The 24687-nt window shown below is 53.6% G+C and overlaps 1 protein-coding gene across 6 annotated transcripts in view; it reads left to right on the forward strand.

Moving 5' to 3' along the window:
* The window catches only part of LOC101558616 (F-actin-monooxygenase MICAL2), a 152321-nt gene that overhangs the window by 124978 nt on the left and 2656 nt on the right, over window positions 1–24687 (forward strand). For 2 of the 6 annotated variants that reach the window (XR_008630796.1, XM_004613596.2), the window contains exons 17-25: window positions 3737–3886; window positions 5471–5593; window positions 6806–7024; window positions 7258–7359; window positions 8603–8728; window positions 18583–18690; window positions 19746–19932; window positions 21178–21266; window positions 23181–23283. Coding sequence is in view for 5 of the 6 variants with exons in the window: in XM_004613596.2 (XP_004613653.2) it covers window positions 3737–3886; window positions 5471–5593; window positions 6806–7024; window positions 7258–7359; window positions 8603–8728; window positions 18583–18690; window positions 19746–19932; window positions 21178–21266; window positions 23181–23283 (1207 nt within the window). In the remaining variant the exon portion in view is untranslated. Of the gene's footprint in view, window positions 1–3736; window positions 3887–5470; window positions 5594–6805; window positions 7025–7257; window positions 7360–8602; window positions 8729–18582; window positions 18691–19745; window positions 19933–21177; window positions 21267–23180; window positions 23633–24687 lie in introns of those variants that run through there. The other 4 variants (XM_055143991.1, XM_055143992.1, XM_055143993.1 and 1 more) reach the window with 3 other exon arrangements.

Below are 24687 nucleotides of genomic sequence, written 5' to 3' on the forward strand. Positions count from 1 at the left end.
AGAGGAGGAATGTCATGCCGGGCATGCACCTGGCACATGTGTTAATCAGTATCTAATCACTCCTAGCAGTGAGTGGGAAAGAGGTCCCCACAGCCCCTACTACCCTGTGTTTTCAATACTTTTTAGTCTCATGCCCATGAACGCCACCTTCTGGTGAAAGGAGAGAAGTACAGGCTTCTAGATCAAAACCCAGAGAGATTTTTTTCTTTTTTCTTTTTTTCTATCCCATCACCGTGAGCTACACTTACGAAGCTTTCATGATCACGTTTCAGTCATACAATGATCAAACACCCATCCCTCCACCAGTGTAAGTTTTCCACCACCAGTATCCCCAGTATCCCTCCTGCCACCCCCACTCCACCCTGCCCTCTGCCTCTGTGGCAGATGGTTTCCTTTTTACTCTCTCTACTTTGGGGCATTAGGGTTTGCAATACAGACAATGAGAGGCCGTCATGTTTGGTCCTTTACTTTCAGCACACTTCTCCCATCCTGAGCGTTCCCTCCAACCATCATTGACTTAGTGATCCCTTCTCTATCCCAGCTGCCTTCTCCCCCAGCTCATAAGGCAGGCTTCCAACTGTGGAGCAGTCTTCCTGGCCCTTGTCTCTACTGTCATGGGGTGTTAGTCTCATATTTTGTTGAAATAAGATTTCTTGAAGGAATATCAGTTCTTTTTTCCCCAGTCGTCTCTTCAGAGCCCTGAGATACAGAGTTCGTTCAAATACCCCTTGTAATGTGACAACATCGGGCACGGATATTTCCAGAGATGTGTATGAACTCAGCTCTGTTAGTTGCATGGATCTTGTCGGGGATTTGTAGGAATTCAGCTCTAACTAGTTTACTGTGGGGTTCCCAGCAATGATTTCTTCAGATTCAAATTTTAGGACTTAAGAGAGACTTCTGTCTTGTGTCGTTGACAAGTTCCTCATTGCTGCTTATTTTTTGAAGTCTCTGTTCAGAGCTGTGACTTGCTTCATGTGGAAGCCTTGTCAAGGAGTCCCTCCAACAGAGAACTGACAAAAAACAGAGCCAGGAGGCCCACCTTGGGGTGTGGATGGGGTGGGTGGGAAGGGCTCCATATTATACACCCCATTTCTGGAAAGGTCTGAGAGAAGCATCGAAAAGGGAAATTATGGGGGCTGGAGTGATATAGCACAGCAGGTAGGGCATTTGCCTTGCACGCAGCCGACCCAGATTTGATTCCCAGCATCCCATGTGGTCCCCTGAGCATGGTCAGGGGTAATTCCTGAGTGCAGAGCCAGGAGTGACCCCTGAGCATCGCTGGGTGTGACCCAAAAAGCAAAAAAAAAAAAAAAGAAAAAAGGAAAGGGAAATTCTAGAATTTACTCCACATCTTTAATGGTATATTATTTTTAAAAAATTTTATTGTTGTTGTTGTTTGGAGGGCCACTACTTGGTGGTGTTCAGGGGACCAGGTGGTGTTGGGGATCGAACCTGCCCCTCCAGAAATCAAAGCAGGCACTCCAGCCCAATGAGCCATCTCTCCAGCCCTCAGTTCACATCTTTAATTTACACATATGCGTATCCAAAGAATTCCAGTTACCCTTGTCCCAGTCCTTTCTAGAACTCCTTCTCTTCAAGACCGTCTCTGTCCTGTGTCTTGGCTCTGGCCCAGTCAAGGAGCCAATGACTGGATCATTTGAAAGAAGAGCCAGGCTGACTGATGAGGCTGCAGAGACGCGTGCTGCAGCCACAGGCTGGACCTTGTCTGTCTGTCATTCTCCCGAGAGATTTCCCCTCCTGAGAAATGCCCACTGGCTCCATTCATCTCCCCCGGAGTTCTCCTGCCTTTCACACCCACGGCTTGGTGCTGTTCCTGTGGACGGTGGCACGGTGGCTAACTGTTAGCTCTGCGTGTGCGCTGTGCTTCCAAAGGAGAGGCAAAAAATCTGGCTTGCTCCTGCCTCTCTCTTCTGAGAGGGCTCCGAACTGTTCTCTGAGCCAGTGATTCAACCAGGCAGCCAAATTCTTGCTGTTCCCAGTGTGGGCCATAACCCTGGGGCATCCTGGCACCCACCCCTGAGCTCCTGAGTCTGCGTCCACCTCCGCGGGAGACCCCAGTGTGTCCTAGGACTTGAGTCTGAGAAGTGCTGATCCATGGCCCTGACCCACCTGGGTCTTGTGTAAACTGTGGCCACCCCAGGAACCCCTCTTTCCCCCCAGACCTGCTTTGTTTGCAGACTCACTTTCCATACTTCAAAGTGGGCAGCGTGCCTTTGGTTTGTGTTTGTCCAGCACTTCAGAGTGACTGAGCATACAAGGTTCCCCGGGGGGAGTTGCGAGGGAGTTTTGAAAGAAAACAATTACTCTTCTCATGCGTTTCTTCTGAGAGAGCCTGCTTTGTTGTCTGGCCCCTGAAGGAGAACCCCTGGGAAAGTAGACCTCCCCCACCTTGACCCCTACCCCCTGCCCTGACAGTGCCTGGGGAGCAGATCCCATAGGAAAATGACTTTCATTGAACACTGGGAACCTTCAGTGTTTGATTTTTTTTTTTTTTTTTTAGCAGCAAGCTAAGGAAATCTTACATCAGGTCATATTTTTTAAAAATGGCCTCAGCAAGTCATTGTATACACCTCTCCTGTCTGCCACTTTCCCAGGAATAAAGCCATGAGAAGGTCCCTCAGCCCTGTCTCAGCCCCCTACCCGACCCCAAATCCACAGCCCTGATCTCATCCTGAGGAAGCACCAAGCACACCCAGACTATAGGCCTTCCTGCCGAGCAGCTGGCCTGTCCCCTTCAGAAGTGTCCACATTGGGCTGGAGAGATCACACAGTAGGTGAGCTGCTTGCCTTGTGTGCAGCCCACCCAGATTAAGTCCCCAGCATCATGTATGATCCCAGAGCCCCACCAGGAGTGATCCCTGAGCACAGAGTCAGGAGTAAGCCCTGAGAACAACTGAGCATTGTTCCAAAATAAAAAGACAAAGAGGCTATAAAATAATACAGTGGGTAAGACATTTAACCTTGCACAAGGCTGATCCAGGTTCGATTGCCAGCACCACATATGGTCCCCTGGGTCCCACCAGGAGTGATCCCTGAGCACAGCCAACCCTAGCCCAATCCCTGATACACCACCTGGCCTCTAGAGCCAGAGGCTCATGAGTAGCCCCTGAGCACTGCTGAGGGTGACCCCCAAACTGAAAAAAAAATGAAGGAATAAATAAATGAGGCATCTATAGAACAGGATGGGTGTGGTTGGAGGAAATGCTGAGGAGAGGAGAAAGAAACCAGGAGTATCTCCCCTGCCTGCCTGCACCCCCCCCTCTCACTCCCATCTACCTCCCCCACCCCGCCCCGCACACACACCCAACCCAGTTTGTCACCTCTTGGCAGCCATAAGATATGTTTGAAAATTATTCTGCTCATCATGTCATTATCCATTTGATCTTTGCAATCGCCCTGTGAAAAGGAACGCTACTCCCACTTCACAAATGCAGAGACCTCAGAGAAATTAAGTGCATTGCCAAGGTCACCGGGCTGGGCTGTGAAAGCCTCAGGAATCAAAGACACCTTTTGGTTGGGGGTGTCTTTAGCAGGACGCACCCTCCTGGGAACATGATCTCCATCAGACACACCCTGCCTCGCTGCCTCTTTCTGTGGCCCCCCCAACAGGAAGGGGTATCTTTTTTTCACAAAACGTCTCCCATGTCTCCTAGGCTTCCAGAGTTTTGCCTTCCAGAGTCCAATAACCAAGGCCCTGGTTTGGTCTTTGCAGCCTTCGGCCTTTTCCAGACGGAGCCTGAACTCTGATCCAGAAGGCGGCGGCAATAAAGAAGGTGGAAATCAGAACAAAGTCAAGTCCATGGCCACTCAGCTGCAGGCCAAGTTTGAGGAGAATTCTCGGAGCTCATCCCTGCTGAGGCAGGTGAGTGCTGCCAAAGGCCACCTGGGGGCCAGGCCATGCTGAGAAGTGAGCCAAGAGGGGCCAGCCAGGGCTCTTTTGAAGGTACAGGTCTCCAGCTGTTTCTAGATTGGGGCCTTGGCGGGGGAGCAGATGTTTCTTGAAGGGTATTTTAAACTTTGGGGCCTGGTGAATCTCTCCCTCTCTACCCTACTCTGCTACTGTATTACAAAAGCATCTATGGACCTAAAGGAAGGTGTGTGGCTGTGTTCCAATAAAACTTTACTTATAAAAACAGGCAGCAGGGCCAGGAAGCAGTCATAGGCCTAAAGGAATGTGTGTGGCTGTCTTCCCAATAAAACTTTATTTGCAAAAACAGGCAGGGCCAATTTGGCCCAAGGACCACAGTTTGTATATGTAGATGTTCCAATCTGGGGAATATCCTTCCCTTTCACGTAATGAGGTTTGACTTTGCAACCGTGACCTGTTTTGCAACCTGCTCTGAGAGGATAGTTCTTGGTGAGGTCCTGGCAGTCTCGAAGCCTATGGTGAGAAGCCCCACCCTAACCAGGAAAAACTGAGCGACTGGGCTGTCTCTCCATGTGAGCCCCCCTCCCTCCCCACCACCTTGTTCTCTGTTGCCACTTCCTGGCATCTTGGGATGGACAGCTACTGTGTGGGGCAGGCCAGTCCGAGGCCGAAAGGGCTGTATGACTCTGGTTCAGGCTGCTGGTGAGGATGACCCCTCCACCCTCTAGCTTGACCATCTGTGCTGCCCCCAATTTCTGCTGTCATCACATTACCAATGTCTGAAAAGTGGGGCTCCTGTCACATGACAGAAGTCTGTTCCTCACAGAAGAAGAATAGATGCAGTTAATTAATAAGTTCTAGAGGGGTGGTGTCCTGCCTTCTCTCACCTGCTGGCCAGTGCCTGTGGACCCGTGGCTCCAGCTTGGTGTCCAGCCCTTTATGTGAACCGTACATGCCCCTCCTGGGCAAGCCCACGTTCCCCAGCACTCTGGGAGTGGGTTCTAAAGAGCCATCTCTTATTTTGGAAACATCTTTGTTTGGGGAGCATACTTGGTAGTGCTCAGGACATACATCCTTCTGACTCTGTTCTCAGGGTCATTGCTAGCGGGGCTCAGGGGGACCATATGTCGTGCTGGGCGTCAAACTGGACTGTGTCACCTGTGATAAGGACCCTCTTCCCATGAGTTGTAACACTCTGAGCTCTTTTCTCAGTGCTCAGTTCTAGAGGCTGGGCTCCTCTGGTGGACAACGTGCTCAGAAAAGTGTACAACGTGTAGCTCCTTGACTTTTAACTAGCAGGAAGATTCCCTCTTGTCAGAGGGATACCAGGACTGTCCACCCTGACCGGGCATGAGCTCTGCCCAGGGACCAAGCACAGCCTCCCTGGGACCCCCCCACTTAGTCTGGGAGTTGGAGACTCGGGGAATCCAGACTTTAGGTTTCGGGTTCTGGCACCCACCTGCGGGCACTCCACTGGGGTATCTCTCTCCTGCCTCTCTCCCTCTGACCGTCTCAGCCTCACTCCTCTTTTCCTTCCTGTCTCCTGCGGCTGCTTTCTCGGACTCACCCTCCTCCCAGGAGCACCGTGGCTCAGGGATAGGTAAGCCCATCGTGCGCTCCTCCTCCGACCCGCCTGTCTACGGGCGCGGCCCCCCTCCGGAGGAGCCCACACCCAGCCCATCTGCTCCTCTGAAAAGGCAGGTAGGGCTCCTTCCGGTGGGCACTGTCCTGGGGATCCCGAGGGGCGGGGCGGGGTGTGCTCTGCACCCCACGTGGAGCTGATGGCCAGTGTCTTTGGTCACCTCGGCCCCAGTTAGACGCACCCAAGGGTCATATTCCGGCTCCCATGTGTTCTTCGCTGAGGGGAAACAAACCTTGGCAGGGCAGGGGTGTTGGGGATGTCCCTGGATGCTTAGCTTTCAAGCAGGGCATCACCGGAATCAACTGATTTCTAGTTGATAGTGGTAGACCGGGGGCTCCCGGAGCCATGCATCAGCTGCCCTGGCTTGGCTGGGTCGGGTTGAGCTGGTGAACATCTCCCCAGGCACAGGGTGGGGTGGACCAGGCGGAGGAGGCAGGCAGCAACCCGAGATTGAAGCTCTTCCAGCTTGTAGGTCAGGGCTTGGGGTTTGAACTCACGGACCGCAAGAGTCAGATCAGGAGGGTGTGTTGTTCCTGGGGCTGGAGTGGGGACGCTCCGTGCAGCTGGATTGCAGGAAGCTTCTGCTGTGCACCTGTCACCTGAGGAGTGTCACAGAACAAAACAATGAATTGCATGCTCACTCCCAGTGAAAACAGAATCCTTGAGTGGGGCCCAGTTTGACTTTTTCATTTTGGGGTGGGAGAAAAGGCATGTATTTGAGCCACGTTTGGCGGTGCTCAGGGTTTACTCCTGGCTCTGTGCTCAGGGCTCACTCCGGCAGTGCTAGGGGACCCAGTGTGGTTCTGGGGCTCAAACCAGGGCCGGCTGCATGCCAGGCAAGCATCTTAGCTGGTGTATTATCTCTCCAGCCTTTGTTTTTTTTTGTGTGTGTGTGTGTTTTTTTAAAGTTTTTGTTTACGTTTATTTCCTATGTTTAGCCACAAGGGCCAGGGGGTGCTAGGGATGAAATCTGGGGCTCCCCTGTGCCACCATGTGCCCCAGCCCTTTGAGACACATCCTGACTCCACATTTGGCTGTTTTTCAGTGCCCTGGGGGACTTCAGGGTCCAGCTAGAACTGAGACAGCAGGGTCAGGTTTTGGTGCTATGGGTGGTTCTGCAGCCGAGAGCCCATCGTCAACTTGGAGGGGTTGGTTTGGAGTCAGAAACCTAGCGAGCACGCCCCTAGCCAGGGCCTCATGGGCGGGTCCTGTGTGCCAGGGTCTCGGGCAGGGCCCGTGGGGAAGGAAGCCTGATTTCCCTTCTCTCCCAGCTCTTCCCGGAAATTGTGACTGGGCAAGTGCTCCAGGAGCTAAAGCAAATAGCCACTGGTGGCGAGGGCAAGAGCAGGCCCTGGAGAGCCAGAGCTAAGTCTGACCTACAGTTGGGGGTGACCCACCACCCTGCCGCCCTGCCTGCCATCTGTCCCAGAGCGCTGGCTCTCTCCGGGGTGTTGCGGCGGCTGCAGCAGGTGGAGGAAAAGATTGTCCAGGTGAACGCTTTGCTCTGTCTGTCTGTGCTGGGCTCCTTCTCACCCTCCCCCTTCCCCCTGCCCAGGGCTGGGGGGGTGGGGGGGGCACGTCTCCCTCCTTCTGTCCACTCCTGTCTCCCATCCTGTCCACTCCTGTCTCCCATCCTGCACCTTCCTGACCCCTGCTTTCTCCTGGCTGGGACCCTCAGCCTCTGTCACACTCTGCTTTTCTCTCCCGCTCTCCTGGACTGCAGAAGAGGGCTCAGAGCTTGGCCAACAGGGAATTCCACACAAAGAACATTAAGGAGAAGGCAGCTCACCTGGCCTCCATGTTCGGACATGGGGATATCCCTCAGGTAAACAGATTCTGGGGGGAGCCCCCTCCCTGCCCCCTGCCACCAGGTAACCAAGCTCAGCGTCCTGGGCATGGGGAACTCTTGGTTTTTGGTGTCCGTGAGAGATGAAAAATTGTCTCATTTAAACAAACAAACAAACAAACAAAACTCAAAAAACTCTCTCAGATGGGAAGATTCAAAAGAAGTAGAGAAATCATTTAAAAAAAAAAATGAAGGGATGGGGCTGGAGTGATAGCACAGTGGGTGGGGCATTTGCCTTGCACGCAGTCAACCCAGGTTCGATTCCCAGCATCCCAAATGGTCCCCTGAGCACTGCCAGGGGTGATTCCTGAGCGCAGAGCCAGGAGTGACCCCTGTGCATTGCCAAGTGTGACCCGAAAAGCAAAAATAAATAAATAAATAAATAAAATAGATGAAGGGAATGAAAGAGGGAGAGAAGAGGAAGCGCAGGGCCTGGAGGTTCTGCAGAAGCAGTCTAAAAGCCAAGCTGGTCTGGGCAGTTATTAGCTTCCTGATGGTCCTTGCAGAGAGGGGAGCTGGCCAGAGCTTAGAAACATAAGCCTTGCTGGTGCTGCGTGCCAGCCAAGTACTCTGGGGGTTCTGGACACATAGGGAAATCTCCCTGGGACCTCGAATGGGGCGACCCTGAACCACGAGGTCACCCCCAGGCCCTCACCTGCCCTCTGTTTGGGCCACTGCGCCTCAGAATAGGCAGTGCAGCCTCCTGGAGCCCGGGGCTTGCTGCCAGACGGGACTCCCGCACATAGCTCCTCTGCAGCTGTCCCCTCGTCTTCCCAGCTCTGTGGAGGCACTGTCACAGGGAGGATGCATTGCCTCTAGCTCAGTTTTAGGAGCCCCAGGTCCCTGGTCTGTGGCTACCTGCCCCCAGGGAGCTCAGGATTTCCCTACCTGAAGCTGTCAGCTGCCACATCAGCTCACCCACCTCCAGAGTAAAAGAGTGGGCACTGGGGTCTGCAGCTGCCGTGGGTCAGGGAGAGGGCGGGCCAACTCAGGCTCTCCTGTGGCCAGGAGCTGGGATAGTTGTAGGCAAATGGGGTGAGACCAGGTGCTGAGGAGTCCTGCAGGGCTCCCAAGACAGGCTCCTGTCCTGTCCTGAGGTTCAGGCCTACGTGTCTAACCCCCGTCTGAGAGCAGGTAGGCTGGGGCCGCATTGTTGTGAGCTGAGTACCCCGAGGCCTTGCCCTGGGATAATCCTGGTTTCCTCCCTCTCTGTCCTGTGCAGAATAAACTTCTCTCTAAAAGCCTGTCTCCTACTCTTCCTCGATCCTCTCCCTCCTGCCTTCCATCTCCCGACACAGCTGCAGCTTCTTCTCCACCAGCTGCTGATTCTGTTTCTCCTGCCAAAAAGGTAATAATCGTCTCCATCCCTGTGTTTCCTCTGCTCCCTGCAAGTTCCGAGATGCTCTCGGGTTCTGCTCAGCCTGCTGGGACATACACTAGGGCTCAGCCTGTCTAGGCTGGAAATTTGTTTGTTTGTCTTTTGGGGCCATACCTCGATGTTCAGGGGTTACTCCTGGCTCTGCACTCAAGAATTACTCCTGGCAGTGCTCGGAACCATATGGGATGTCAGGGATTGAACTGGGTCTGCTGACCCTCTAAGATAGAGATTTATAAAGATACAATTTTATAAGAATCCTGACTCACTTGGGTTTGGGATTGGAGTAAGCAGCATAGAGAAACAGGCAGCACACAAAAACCTGTAAAGCAACAGTTGTTCTTCCAACAAGCATTAATTGAGCACTTACTGTGCACCAAGAAAGTACTAGATACTGAGAAAACTGAGTTCTCTTGTTGCAGTTCAGATGGGAAGTAGCACAGTAGCATAAAAATAAGTTACCTTTTAACCCTATGACATTATCAGTATTTGGATAAAGTTTTTGTTTGTTTATATCTTTAAGACACTATTCTCCTCGCCTCCTCCTTCTCCCTTGGGTGATAAATCTGTAATGAGCAGGGCGTGCACACACGGTTGGTTAGGGTGTTCACTGGTGTCATACTTTTAGTTCTGATGCTCCAGCACCTCCTGGCTGTCGTGCTCACCAAAGGGCACAGTGGTGCTCACATCTGGGGTGGAGGTTCTTAGCCACCTTTACAGTTGTGGTTCTTAGAGGGGTGCTCACACACACCGAACTAACTTCAGCTGCGGTGCAACCAGAAATCGCTGGGGGATCACAACAGGAGCGTGGCGAGGCCCCTGCTGGTTGCATGCGACTCTAGTGGGGCTGCAAGTCAGAGCCTCGTGCTGGCCAGGCAGACTCGCTGGCCATCTCCCAGTCCCCATTGGGTTGCTTCTACTCTGACATAATGCATGACGGACCCCACACAATACTCTAGTCCCATGAGGGGTCTCAAGGGTGCCAAAGTCTCCAAGAGTGTGGAGGGTGGGCGGGGGAGCCCAGGGGCTTTGCAGGGGACATGGCGCAGCAGTCATAGGTGCTGCTGGAGAGCAGGGCGTGGACACGTTGTTGTGGAAAGGGGCCTGTGTGTACCTGCCAGGTAGGTAGGACTGGCATGAACTGGGAGACAGAAGTTGGGGGTCCTGTTACCTTTGGGAGTTAACCTGCTTTGTCCTGGGAGTGCTGAGAATGAAGGCAAGAGTGGGATGGAGAGACTGGAGCGATAACACAGTGGGTAGGGCGTTTGCCTGGCATTTGGCCAACCCGACCCGGGTTCGATTCCCAGCATCCCACATGGTTCCCCGAGCACTGCCGGAGTAATTCCTGAGTGTGCAGAGCCAGGAGTAACCCCTGTGCATCGCCGGGTGTGACCTAAAAAGAAAAAAAAAAAAGTGGGATGGAATTTATCCTTTTCTTGAGGATGACCTCGGCACTGTGTTCTAGAGAGAGATTGGTTCAGAGGCTAAGAGGGGGGCTGATGGGGCTCAGTCATAATGAGATGCACTCATGAACAATGATGATATTGGGATTCTGGGGTACTTCTCATGTTTCCACTCTCCTAATATGCCCAACAACGCCAGAAGGTCGGTCAGGCAAGGGGAAAACTCTAGGGGCGTGGCCTGTGGGGTTGTCAGCTGATATGTACAGAGCTTTGCCACTTTCCCCACAAGCAGCTCCCCCGTGAGCATCCATTCTGACTCACTGCCGCCTGAGCACTGTCCCTGGAGCAGTGCACATGGCCTGGCAGTTACAGTCCCTCACCACCAGGGGGTGAGCTGCTGCATGGACTGGCCCTGGCATTCATATAAAACGAGGAGCTGCCTCCTGGCATGTGGCTGGGGGGTCTCGTCCTCCCCAGATCCCTCTGGGGGAGCAGCATCTTCAAGAAAGGAACCAGGACTTATCACCACGCCCAGCATGAGTGTGTGACACCCCCAGAAGGGCGGCCATGGTCGGCGGGAGGCCCCTCCAGTGCGCCCCTGGAAACTGTCCTGACTGAGGTGCCCAAATCTTGCTCCAGGTCTGCCCCGCTCAGCTGTTTGGCTTCAGCGTCTGTTCTCCTGTGCGAGCCTCCATTTCTCCCTGCCAAGGGGCAAGTCTTGGCTTGTAGAGTCGTCAGCACCAGGGCAGGAAGTGGCGTTTTGGTCATTGTGTAACTGAGGCCTCAGACACCTTTTGTTCTGCTCAGGAGGAGCCTTCCCCGAGGGCTGGGGGACACTTTGGGCCAGGGCAAAGGTGGTGGGTCCACTTGGTGCCATGGCAAAAGGGGAGGGGCTGAGCTCTCAGGAGCAGCCTGGCCTACGCTTTGCTTCTCTGGGGAAGGCTGCCCTTGTCTTTGTTTGCTTTTTCTTCTCCCAGAAGGCCTGGGGTGGCCACCGTCCTCTCAGCGCAGAGCTAGAGCAAAAATGCTACCACACTTCCCAAGTCTTCTGACATGTTTTCCAGTAGGTTTGGGGTCCTCAGGTGATGACAGGAGGTAGGCCACCCAGGTACTTATGGGGCCTCCAGGAACTGCCAGAAATTCTTCTTGCCACATTGCCCCATCCCGTGCCACATTGCCCAACTCCTCCCTGTGCAAAGACCCTTCTCTGCTTCCCCAGAGGGGGCTCTTCAAGCAGTGGTCAGCCAGCCCCCCTCAGTGAGCCCAGGAGTAGAATCCACTCATTCCACAAATATTGACTGACAGCTCTATATCAGGTCCCGTGTGGAAAAGGTATTACATTCTAACGGGGGGAAGGAAATGGTCTGTGATCAGATAATACCTAGGTGAATTCTAGAATGCTTGAAGCTATGACCCTATGTCCTGTGGGACCTGCTCTGCTGAGGAAAGGCTGTCACTTTACAGAGGGCATCAGAGGCAGGCGTGGAGACGGGCTCTTTATGATGTGTAGTCCTGGCAACTTCCTGCCCTGCTGTCTGTACCCTAATTCTGAGGATCTAGGAAGATGTAGCCAACCTTCTTCTGAGGAGCCACTCTCAGGAAAGCAAATGTGGTCACTAAATCCCAGAGATGCCCCCACTGAGGCCTTCATACCCTCACCTGAGGCCTTCATGCCCACACCTGTGCACTCAGAATCCTGTTCCACCTTAAGATTCACATAGCGATTACGGGCTTGGGGCCTGGCTAGTCGGAGAGAACCAAGAGCTTTTCTCACTTAGGGTCCAGATTCTTATTGGAATCTTGGTCCTTTGATGTCTTGGACAAGGGGATTAGAATTCATTGTCTCCAGAGCCATCAAATTACCCATCAAACCCAGCCTTCGGAGGAAGTGCCAGCTCTCTGAGTTAACCATGAGTGAATCCTCTCTCACAAAGGGAGGCCAGAGCCTCTCTGGCCTCTGGCAAGGCTGGTGAGCTCTTACAAGGGCAAGAGGGCAGCTAGGTCTTTGCAGAGCTGACCAGGGGGACTGGGGCTACGGTTGGATTATGAGAGCCTTGTACCTTGCAAAAGGATTTTTCTCTACCCAAGAGAGTGTTTGTTTAAAAACTGGATTTGCAGGGTTTACTCCAGAGATTTGCATATTAGAGGAAAGCAAGGCCCCTCGGGTTGGGAAGCTGAGTTTATTCCATTTGTTCCAAAGAGATCTCTCTAGGTCTCCCCCAACCTCATTGTCCCCCTCGGTCCCTGGGACAGAGATTGGGATCAAGCTGGGGCATTTTATCTGCAGGGAGCTGGCATGTGTGAGAGAGGCACCATGTTTAAGGAGAAAGGACTTGGCTGGGAGCCAGGCTGAGTGTGGGCGGAGGAGTCACGGGGGGGGGGGGGGGGGATGCAGACAAGTGAGTCTCAGTGATTTAGTTCTTCCTGCCCGGGAATGTGGCGAGGAAAGGCCAGAGAAGGCACCGAGCAGGATTCCCGGCACCAGCCCACCTGCCCTGTGCGTTCCTGCCATTTGGGACCCCTGGCACCACAGCCAAGAGGGCAAGCCCCAGCATCATTGCAGCAGTGGCTTCAGTGGGAAGGCGGAAACAAGAAAAGTTACATTAAAAAAGGGAGAGGACAGCAAGGTCTCCTGAAGGTGATTGGCATACTGGGTGCCCTCCAGCCCAGAGGAGAGTGCATGGGTGCTTTCCCAGTGGGGTTGAATTCTAGAAGAAAATCCATTTTCCTGGAAGTCGTGTGGACTCTCTCAGAGCAAAGAAATCATGTCTCCATCCCTGTCCCCGTACTGGCGACAGTGCCAGAGCCTCCCAGAACCCCAGCCATGCCTCTGGGAGGCAGGGTCATAAGACCCACAGTACAGCGCCAGGGGCAGAGGCACCCAGGAAGTCACAGCCCCCCAAACCTGCTGATTCTCAGCTCTGAGGGTGTCGTTTCTCAAGCCCTGTGAGCGAGGTGGTTTCAAGCCTTGCAACCCCCCACCCTCCCCCACTGACCTTTTCACTGGCCCTGAGCACGTCGCGAAGGTCCCAGGTCTCATTCCGGGACTCAGTGAGGAAGTTCCTTCCCCGAAACCTGCTCCCTTCCTCCCTGGCAAAACTCCCCTTTCCCACCCAGCCTCTGCCCCGGGGTCTGGCAGCTCTTGGGCTGACCCCTGAGGGCTCCCCAAGACTCCTGGCAGGTGGCCTAGCACTGGGGAAACACAGCTGAGACACCTGGTACCCTTGGCTGCGCTCCAAGCCTAAGGGGGAACGACCCATTGTTAGGTTGTAAATGGGCTGGGAACCCGCTTCCTCCTCCACGCAGCAGGTGTGCCATGCCAGGGAGGAGAGGCCAGTGGGACAGGGCGGTGCCTTCAGGGACCGCAGACCAGAGGGGCCAGGGGCCAGCTCAGAGCAGGCCAAGAATGGCTCCACTTTCCAGCCTGGGACTGTCTCCGCACCTCGGGAATGCTCTGGCTGGGCCATTGTTTCAGCCGCTGGCGAGTGCGGGTGGTGGGACGTCAGTTCCATCACCACATTTATATCTGGGGGTGGAGAAGTGGGGATGGGGCTGGAGAGAGGCTGGTGAGTCCTTCTGGGTGGGCCGCACGAAGTGACACAGAGCAGGGACCCCAAGGCAGCACATATTTCCTGAGCAGGGGGCCATTGAGATGAGGAAGAAGCGGGTTCCATTCTGTGTCAGCTTGCACCAGGTGGTGCTTTTTGCTCAGTACCATACCTGAAAAGTGCTTCTTGGAGCTGGCAGTGCACCAGGACTTTTATGCTGCCCTTCAAAGAGGGCAGTATCCCATCCCCCCACCCCCACCCACCCGCCACCACCATTTACAGATAAAGAAGCTGGGACTCACAGATGGGACATGGTGTGCATGGGTCGATGGGATGTCATGTGAGGTGGTGGCCCAGTAGAACAGCCCACACTCTAGCTTGTTCCATCTGAAAGTCCTCACTGTTCCTCACTGAGAGTACCTGATTAGCTAGAAGACAATTCAAAAGGGGGGAGGGGGGATAAGAAATGCCCCAATTCGGCTCTGGAGTGACAGTACAGCGGGCAGGGTGTTTGCCTTGCACGTGGCCGACCCAGATTCGATTCCTGGCATCCCATATGGTCCCCCACCAGGAGTAATTCCCGAGTGCAGAGCCAGGAGTAACCCCTGTGCATTGCTAGGTGTGACCCCCAAAATAAAGCAAAAAAGAAAAAAGAAATAACCCAGTTCTTCAAACGTATAAAATTAAAAGATACATAGAGGGTTACCAGTGCTTAAGAACTAATGACTGGACATGATCATTTAACGCTTTCACCTGCCATCCCTTTGGCCTTGTTGCCAGGACAAAGCCTGGGGGGAGGGTGGATGTCCACGACCACCTGGCTGTGGTGTTCGCACATCTCTAGCTGTGATGTTGGCCAGGGATCACACCTCAGGTGGGGGTGCTCACCATCCTGGCTTCAGTGCTCATTGGCATTCCAACTCCTTCAGTTGCTTGCACATGTGCTGGCCCAGACATGTACTGTGAGTCACACAGGGCCTGTTGTGGTGCTTACTAGGGTCCCTCACGGCTCACACACAGACTGGCCCAGGCTTGCATTCTCCTGGCCAGGACACTCAACACTCCGTTTTAGTCCTGGCACTTGCTGAGGGCTGCACCCCTTTTTGTAGTGTTTACACTCACCTGCCTGTGGCCTGGCCAGAAACCATCCGGAGCACTGGGGACACAGATAGTACAGCTGCCAGCACTCGGTGCAGGTAGGATGCTGGGGATTTGAATTCATGACCGCACCTCTCCAAGTACTCGAAGTCACTACACTGTTCCTGTAGGTCTCATGGGACGTGATCGTTTTGGGACAAATCAGCAGTTTGTCCAACTTGGCATTTAGACAAATAATTGCCTACCGGGTTGAAAGCCCTCCTTCATAGGCATGAGGAGAGGTACAGGCTGGACCCTGCAGTGCTCAGGGGCTATTCCTAGCTCTGCTTTCAGGAAGTGACGTTTTATGGTGTCTGGGGGATGATATGAGATGCCAGGATTTCGAACCAGAGTAGACCACATGCATGGCAAAAACTTCACCTCCTGTGCTGTCTGAGGGCTCTTTTGGTAATTGCTCCCTGGAACATACATAACCAATTTCTCAGTGCTCAAATCTCCTTGACACCTTCTGGACCTTTCTTTGAGGCTAATACCAGGATGAGTTTTCTGGAAACTTCTCTTTATTGGCTTGTGTATCTCTTTCTCAGGTTCCCAAGAGCCTGGTCATTTCCCCAGTCCAGTAGGGCAGCCCTACTCTGCGTGTGACCCACGGGAAGGTTCCAGTCTCTGAACCACTGAGGCTAGGGAGCCAGAATGAGCACTAAACCCCAGTAAAGTGGCTCAGTGCTGACACACATCCAATCTGGGAATCCTACTTCCAGTCTTTCATTTTTACTGTGTCTGGGAAGAACAGTTCATCACAGACTTGAGATTAAAAAGAACAGCAAAAGCTGCTTATTTGCTACTGATGGTTGGCAGCCCACTGGGCTGGTCTGAAGGCAGCTATCGGTCTCTCCTTTGAGAGCAGCCGCCAGCCAGCCTTGCTGCTGTGGGAAGCAGAGACAAACTCCTCTGGGGCCCGGGGTGGGCTTCATGCCCCTCCACTCACCCCCTGGGATATATTCTCCCGCTGCGTCTCCTGGTATGACCTCCCCAGGAAGTGCTCCCCACCTTTCAGCTTTGCCCCGTGGCAACTCTAGATGGCTCCCGGTTAGGAGAGTGAATGTGAGTTTCTGGAAAGGTGCCTTCCTCTGGTTAAGAAGCTGCAGGGGCCGGAGCAATAGCATAGCGGGGAGGGCATTTGCCTTGCACACAGCTGACCCCGGCATCCCATATGGTCCCCTGAGCATCGCTGGGTGTGACCCAAAAAGCAAAAATATAAAATAAAAGTAAAAAAATATATAAATAAATGAAGCTGCAGGCACCAGACAGGGATATGAATGCAACTGAAAGCCAAGGCATGGCTGTGGCCCCAGGAGCCTGGGCAGTGCCCCATGCTGGCAGGACGGTGAGCCTGCCCCACACTGCTCCGACATGTTTGGGCCCCTCCCGCCCTTAGCCTGCTTCCATAATTGCGCCCTAAGTCAGGATCGCATGAAAGCTCAGTGGCATAAAGTGCTTATTAGCTAAGTGGTTAATAAGGTCTCATTAGGGACTTACATTTTAAGTCTCCGAAAGTCTCCAACCCTGCTTGCTTAGGGCGGAGGCAATTGTGCACGGGGCGCTATGCCTCATGGCATCACAGGGGTACCTCTCTGGGAGCACCCTGCAAAGCAGGTTCACGCACTGGGCCCCAAGGTCTGCCCCCCCCCCCCACCCGGAGAGCAGGGCAGGACAGCAAGTCTGACCCCTTCTACATTCCTCCCCCTTCTTAACGTGCCGTCAACCCAGGAATGACTTGGTTTGTTTTGGGTTTGGGAGCCATGCGCAGTTGTGCTCTGGGCTCATTGCTGGCTCTGTGCTTAGGGGTCACTCCTTGCAGGGCTCGGGAGACCATAGGGGATGCCGGGGACCGAACTTGGGTTGGCTGTTTGGAAGGCAAGCCCCCTGCCCACTGAACTCTCTCTCTCCAGCTCGATGACTTGGTATTCTGCAGCCTCTGCCCAAAGAGACCCATGTTGGGGGCCCCCAGCAGGAGAATCATGAGCCAACAATCACTATTGTTAAGTGCCAGCAGATCTGGGTCTTTACTGGAAGCCGGAGCCAAGTTTCTTGTTGTTTGTGAAACTCTGAAAATGTCCGAGTGTGTGAATGGAAGGAGAATCCTAATCTCTCCTGGGTTGGAGTTGGCGGGGGGGGGGGGGGGGGGCGGGGGGGCGGGGGGGGGCAGGGCGCGGGAGATGGAATGGGACAGGCTGCACTTTGGGAGGTCTGAAGCACCCCCCCACCTGTCCAAGCCAAGTCCTGGGATCAGAGGCTCCCCCAAAGCCTGTGACCCTTTCTCTCTGCTCGGCCGCCTCCTCAACCCCATCCTGTGTCTCTCTTCCTGCTGCCACCCTGTCACCTGTCATCTGCATTGGAAGTTATAAGGAAGTCCAAATCTTAGATACTTAGAGAAAAATGAATCCATTTCTTTTCTCCTCCTTGTGTCCTGTGGGGCAGACAGGCGGCAGGAGTGCACGTATATGCCCCTTCTCCCAAGTAAAATACCAAGTGGAAGAATCTCAGTATTTTCATGGCCCAGGGCCAGGAGCAGACATCACTTTGGCCCTGCTGTGGTGGTTCTAGTGTCGGGGCTTCCTTGGGGGTGGGCTCTCCCACCCTCACCTCCTTTGCCCAGGCTCCTCATCCTTGCAGAGCGGGAAACGGAGCAGGCAGGGAGTCGGTGCTGCTCTTAAAGGCCTCTTAAACTGGAGGAGTCCTGGAGGGACTTGTCAGGTGGGGGTCACCACGGAGCAGTTGTCTGTGACTCATGCCTTTTTGTGCTCCTCAACTGCTTTTCCTCAGTCAAGGGCTTTCAGAGAAGATTGTAAAATAGACATGCTCTAAGCAAGTATTTGGATGGGACTGCTGGAGAAAGCTGGAGATACCCCAGTCAAGCCCTGAATCCCGCTGTTAGTTCTCTGCGCCTTGGACTGATCCCTTTTTCCTCTGGCCTCATTGGTCAAGTCTGTGAAGGAGATACTGGGGGAAGCCTGAGGGCCAATGTGGTTCTCTAGGCTCGTGGCTCACCATGGCCAGAGGGGGCCGGTTCTCCTTGATATCCCTTTTCTCTGCCCTTCGTGGTGGCGGTGTTGGGCGCAGTGACCCAGATCACCCTTGGTGTTGGTGCTTGGTTATGTTGTGTGGCTGGGGTCACAGGCTTTGAGTTGTGGTACGCACACGCACACACACACACACACACACACACACACACACACACACACACACACACACACACACACACACACTCCATCCTGGTGGTTGTGCTTGCCAGGGTGCACTGTGGTGTTCACATAGCTACTCAAGTGCTGGGAATGACAAAGGGGCGGGGGAGGTGCCTCACGCCTGGCCACACACGGTGCTCACACAATTCTTAGTGGTGGTGCTCTCGGGGTGGGGAAGGGGCGTACATTAGAGCACATTTTGTTATGGCACCAGCAGTCTCAAACCCTAGTTCCCCTGGGACTCAGCATCATGCACGTGGCTTGCAAGCGGGATCAGACTGGCCGTCTGGTGCTTGCAAGACCAGCTTCTCCGCCCCCGAGCCATGCCCTGGGACCTAGCATGCCCCCTCCTTGTTTCTCCGCCATCGGCCTCCAGGGAGCCTGCTGCTGGCTCCTGGCTGCTTCTGCTGCTCTGGGCCTCGGGGTGCTGCTGGCCTGTGGGTGCGGAGACTTCTCTGGCATCGAGCTGCTCCTTTCCGGTGCTGACTGGCCTCTCTCTGTGTCTCTGTCTCCTCTGCTCTGTCCTTGGGTAGCTGACGGTAGGGAAGGTGTCCAGCGGAATAGGGGCTGCGGCGGAAGTGCTGGTCAATTTATACATGAATGATCACAGACCTAAGACCCAGGCCACCTCTCCAGACTTGGTAAGGACCCCCGCCCCGCAGCTGCCACCCCCAGACACTGGCTCTGGCCTCCCAGGAGGACACATGGGGACACAGGCAGATAGCCTGGCTCTCCGTTCCACATTCCACTCCCAGCCTCTCTTTCTCACGGGGGCTGCGAGCAGGCTGATGAGATCAGGGCTATTGGGGGCTGCACTTCCTTAGTGACAGACTTCACTCAGCTCCCCCGGGGGCTGTTTCTCTAGGCCCAGCTGTCTGGGGGCTCTGAATGCTCAGCAAAGAGCCCCCCGGGTCCATTCATAGTCAAACTTCTTTGAGCAAACCTTGCGGGGGCTTTTGGAATCTCTAGTATTTCCTACAGCTGCATGTAAATCTAGTTATCTCCATAGATGATTCATTTTTGAAAAATTCAAATATGCAAGCACCACGTGGGAGAAGCCAGTCCCCAAGAAGCACTTTGGGGGATTAAATTGGGGATTGAGGATAGAAGGGAAAAAAAAAAAACCTTTCCTTTGCCAAACCCAGCCCCGTGCTGCCATCACCGGTCAGATTGGAGTGACAGTTTGGGAGTGTCTTCTAGCACATCCCCCTGCGCTCTCCCAGGTGCAGCCCTGCTTGGGCGTCTGCCTGGCCCCCTGGCGTTTGGGACTGAAGCTGACAGCGGCTTGCTGGGCTCTTAGGGACCCACTCCCTTGGCTGTACTCTTGTGACAGAAGTGCCCTTGCTGGTCTAAGTCTCTGACAAGAGGTCCCAGATGTTTGAGACAGTCTTCAGGGATAAGAGGCCCACTGGTCAGCCCCGGAGCTGGCCCTCTCCTGGGAAACCACAGCAGCATGCATGGGGAAGCACCTGCTGCTCTCTCTTCGGGGGGCAGAATGAGCAGCAGCCTTGACGGGGTTGGGGACCCAGGGCGGGTGTGTCTCTTCCCACCCTCCCTCTTTTGCTGCATAGCCCTGAGTGGCCGGTCGGCTCCCAGGGGCTCCCTGAGGTTGGGGATGGCAAGGCAGCTCCGGGTCAGTGAGTGGGTCACTCACCATCCTTCCCTCCTAATGTCCTGTGCCCCTGCCACTCCGCAGGATTCTCTGCGAAAGTCGTTTCCCACCAACCTGGGCGGCAGCGACACCTGCTACTTCTGCAAGAAGCGCGTGTACGTGATGGAGCGGCTGAGCGCGGAGGGCCACTTCTTCCACCGAGAGTGTTTCCGCTGTGACATCTGTGCCACGTCCCTGCGTCTGCCCTCCTATGCCTTTGACAGCGATGAAGGTAACCCTGGCGCTCAGGCACAGCGCGGGAGGTTGGCCCGGGCTCCTGGCCCTGTGGAAGCCCAGCAAGCATGTCGCCAGAACAGCCTTTGGTGGGCTGGAGTCCCTCTGGAGGGTGCCTCCGTACGAACAGGGCACCCAGAGAGCTGGCAGGTCTGAGGCTGAGTGTAGCACTTTCTGTGCATTTTCTCATTTAGCCTCCGCACCTTCTGTGGCCCTTTGTGTGACTGACAAAATCACTTTGGGACCCGGTGCAACATATTGGCGTGTCACCAGACTAAGTAAATGATGGCCCCTCCATGCTAGTATTTAGAAAGCGGAGGGGACCATCTGGCAGGTGGCCAAGCAGAGAGGGCTGGGGAAGGAGCGGAGTTGCCTGGAACAGATGGTTGGTTTTCCCCTTGTGGTGTTTGCACTGTTCTACCCCAGAGGCCATATAGATAGTGCACAGAGTCCCCGTGACCACACAGCCCTGAACTAAACGACTTGCATTCAAATCCAGACCTTACCTCTCCTATATCATTCTGGGCCGTCCCATAAAGTATTTGCCTAATCTATGAGTCCTGTATCAGTGACTACTTTAGCAAGGCCCCAATACGTACAGTCCTATAAGAGCAAAGATGGCTTTTCTGGAAGGTGCCCCAGTGGTGCTGGGCTTTACAGGCCTGGCCCAGGCCTCCCCCCCAACTGCACCTCCCCGCCCCCATCCTCATTACTTCTACTAGCACTGAAGTCTTTTCCAGAAAGCTCTGAGAGCTAGGACCAGAGTTGCTGTTATTCAGAGCCATCCACTTGGCTGCCTGCCCACAGGCCTTGGGAGGAGACTGGCCCTTTCTCTGGTTTGGAGATTAACAGAATTTCAGCCCCACCCTTGCAGCCCCGCCCCTAGGCAGCATAGGAGCCTGTGGCCTCATCTCTTCAGGCCAGTGATAAAAGCCCTATCTTAGGGTGGGGGGGATGGTTGGGGACACACCTGGTTGTGCTGGAGATTACTCCTGGCTCCGCACTCCTGGTGGAGCTCTGGGGACCATGTGCAGTGCCAGAGGAGGGCTGGGATTGGACTCAGGTTAACTGCATGCAAGATATTCCATATCTTAAGTCTGAGACTTAATTCCATTATATTTTTTTTTCTGACCTACATACACAGCAGTGGACAGTGGCTCACATCTGCTATGTCTGTGGTTTACAGGAGAAAGAAACTGTATGTGTGTGTTTGTGTGTCTACGTGCATGTGTTTCTTTTACAGGCAAGTTTTACTGCAAACCTCATTTCATTCACTGTAAAACCAACTGTAAGCAACGGAAGAGACGGGCAGAGTTGAAGCAACAAATGGAGGTAGGTTTGTGTCAAGAGAGTGGGTACAACAGGGAAAGGGTCCTTATTAGGTTTGCAGAAGTTCCCCTGAATTGGGCGAAGGTTTCTGGTCCTCGAGGAAGTCAGGCGCAGATAAAGAAGAGTGGCTCTTCATCTCCGTGAGGGACTGTGCTGGTGCTTGCCAGAAGTCTAAGAAAGGGGCTGGAGCAATAGCACAGTGGGGAGGGCGTTTGCCTTGCATGCGACCGATCCAGGTTCAATTCCCAGCATTCCATATGGTCCCCCAAGCACCACCACCAGGAGTGATTCTTGAGTGCATGAGCCAGGAGGAACCCCTGTGCCTTGCCAGATACGATCCAAAGAGCAAAAAACAAACAAACAAACAAAAAAAACCCAACCAGAAGCCTAAGAGAGCCCAGAGGGAGCAGAGGTGCAGTTAAATATGCTCAGCCTTTATTTTCGGACCTCTCGGTATTACCAGGAATCAAACCCAGGGCCTCATACATGCAAGGCAAGAGCTCTGCTGCTAGCCACCACCTGGACCCTAAATGCCAATCACATATTTCCCCTGTGCCCCAAACTGTTTCCAGTGCCTTTTCCCCTGGATTCTCTGCCAGAGGACCCATTGCTGAACTTGCAGACAGTCTGAGACAGTTCCTCCTCTGGTAGCTTGGAGCAAATATGTCCACAGCTTCAGGAGTCAGCCACCAACAAGACACAAGCTTCAAGACTTTTTTTTTGCCCTGGTTGCAGGAATAATATTGACTCAGTGTAGGAAAAAAAATGGGGGATGAGCAAAAATACATACAGAAGGAAAATTAAATCCTCCTATCACGGTTCTATCCTGAGAAAAACTACACTTAACATTTTTGTTTTGTTTTGTTTTGTTTTTTTGCTTTTTGGGTCACACCCAGCGATGCTCAGGGGTCACTCCTGGCTCTGCACTCAGGAATTACCCCTGGCCGTGCTCAGGGGACCATATGGAATGCTGGGAATCGAATCCGGGTCGACCGCGTGCAAGACAAACGCCCTACCCGCTGTGCTATCACTCCAGCCCCCACACTTAACATTTTATAACACTTCCTTCCAGATTTTTCCCTGGGTAAGTGTAACTTATCCAGCTGGAATCCTATCTCTACAAGTTCCACATCCTTTTTTTTTTTTTTTTTTTTTTTTTTTTTTTTTTTTTTTTGCTTTTTGGGTCACACCCAGAGACGCACAGGGGTTACTCCTGGCTCTGCACTCAGGAATTACCCCTGGCGGTGCTCAGGGGACCATATGGGATGCTGGGATTTGAACCCGGGTCGACCGCGTGCAAGGCAAACGCCCTACCCGCTGTGCTATCTCTCCAGCTCCCAAGTTCCACATCCTTTTTCCCACTGAGTACCAGGAGCAGTTTCCCTGGAACATTAAAAGTTCTTTCAGAGGCTAACTTTTGATGCCAGTCAAGGATAATCGATAGTGTTGGAACATGTTGCTGTTTAATCTTTTGACCTTCTACATATGTTGACATTCACTGTCTTTCTGCACACATCTTTTAACCATGCTTCAAACTATCCACTGAGGATAGAGTATTAGAATATAAACAGCTGAGGGGCTGGAGAGAGAGGTGACACAGAAGGCCAGGCTGTTCCCTCTGCCAGGACTCAAGTTCAAATTTTAATACCACGATGTAGAGCCAAGAACAGGTCCTTAGAATCTCCGGGTGTGTGTGTTGGGGGTGGGGGGATTAAAAAAGAAGAATATATTACAGATGGCTGAGTCAATGGATGGCAAGTTTTGTAGGCTCACGAATCCAATGGTCAGTTTGTCTTCCCCGGTGCTCATCGTCAGCCCCACTTGGGCCGAACTGAGCTATTTCGTGGTTGGAGGGGCGGTTTGTCCCTGTGGGCTGAGACGCGCAGACTGACGCCTCCACCTGCATCTCCTTGTCAGGAGCAGCGGACGTGGGCGGAGCAGGACACGCCGCGGCGGGACGCGCCCCCGGAAAGCTCCTGTGCAGTGGCCGCCATCGCCACCCCCGAAGGCAGCCCCCCAGGTATCACCACTTCCCTGTTTAGGAAGGTGCTCGGCTGGCCCTTGGGGCTGCCGGGGGCCCTGCGTCGCCTCCCCCGGAGCCTGCTTAACTGGATTCAGGGACTCCTCCGCGCCACCGGCCTCCATATCAGGGACAATGCTCACAACTACTGCTACACCTACGAGCTCCTGAGCCTCGGGCTGCCCCTGCTCTGGGTGTTCTCCGAGGTCCTGGCCTCCATGTACCGGGAGTCCGAGGAGGCCCTGGAGAGCATCCTCCGCTGGGTGCTGCGCTGCCTCCCGATCAAACTCCAGTGAAGTCCGGCCGCCCCCCCTCCCCACCCACCCATCCCCAAGTGCCTTAACATTTCCAGTGTAGACGGTTGCTAAGCAGTGAAGATGCCAATGGCTGGGACATTGGCGTCCTCACCCTTTTAGCTCAAAGCCAAAGAGGTTCATGGTAGTCACCTGTATTCGGGCCTGTCAGCCTGGTCATTTGTCCGCTGGCAGTGATAAGCTTGACATGAAGGATGTTTTTCAGAGCATTATACATTTTTTTATATATATATATACCAAAGCGAGCCGTGTTTTTGGGTTTACATTTCAATTCTTAACTTTTCATAAGCCAAGAAGAAAGAATTATTTTTTCACCCCTACGAGGGTCAGTTTTTCTGAACGTGTGATTATAATGAACCTTGCAAGCCCCCCATCCCACAAGGCAGTCTTCCTAGTCACTTCCTACTCACTGCTGCCACCTTGATGATTGGGGCTTTTATAGAACAAAAGCAAGTGTGCCATCTCCCCCTGCCCAGTGCCTTTACCCCGTCCCTTAATACACTTGCTGATAGAAAGGGGGCTGGTTGTTGTTTTTTTTTTTTTTTGCAACTTAAGTATAATCAATTTAGAAGACAAGAAGAAAGAGACGGGGGCTGGGGAGGTGGCTCAAGGTCAATTGCATGTGTGTCATGTCTCAGACCTTCCGTCCCCAGCGCCACAAAACTGGAGGAGAAAGGGACCGAGTGGGCTTCAGCCTACAAAAGCACATGGTAGCGTGTCCATTGTCTGTTATTTGTCTTTCCACAGACAGAAGGACAGTTTCGCTCCTTGTCCTGAAGTAACACAGTAGCTTAAGTCTCCCCTCCCCTACGCCGAGTGAGAGCCAAATGGCCAGAGAACTCTGGGGGCTCTATCAGATGCTATAAACCTCTATTTTCCCTCTACTGCAGCCAAAGCTCACAGGTATTTGACCACAGCAAGCTCCGTCAAGCTGATGCAATGGTGCAGAGGAGCTAAGTCCGGAGTTCTGACCCTTGGGACACCCTCCCTATCCTGCCCCCCAGCCTGTACTGCCTTCTGAACAAGACCATTCCAGGCCCATAGCAGGCAGAGGGAAGAGTCTGCACCCTCCCTCCACATGCTTTGAGGC

This window comes from Sorex araneus, chromosome 6 (genome assembly GCF_027595985.1).
Source record: "Sorex araneus isolate mSorAra2 chromosome 6, mSorAra2.pri, whole genome shotgun sequence".
In the NCBI taxonomy this organism is placed as follows: Eukaryota; Metazoa; Chordata; class Mammalia; order Eulipotyphla; family Soricidae; genus Sorex; species Sorex araneus.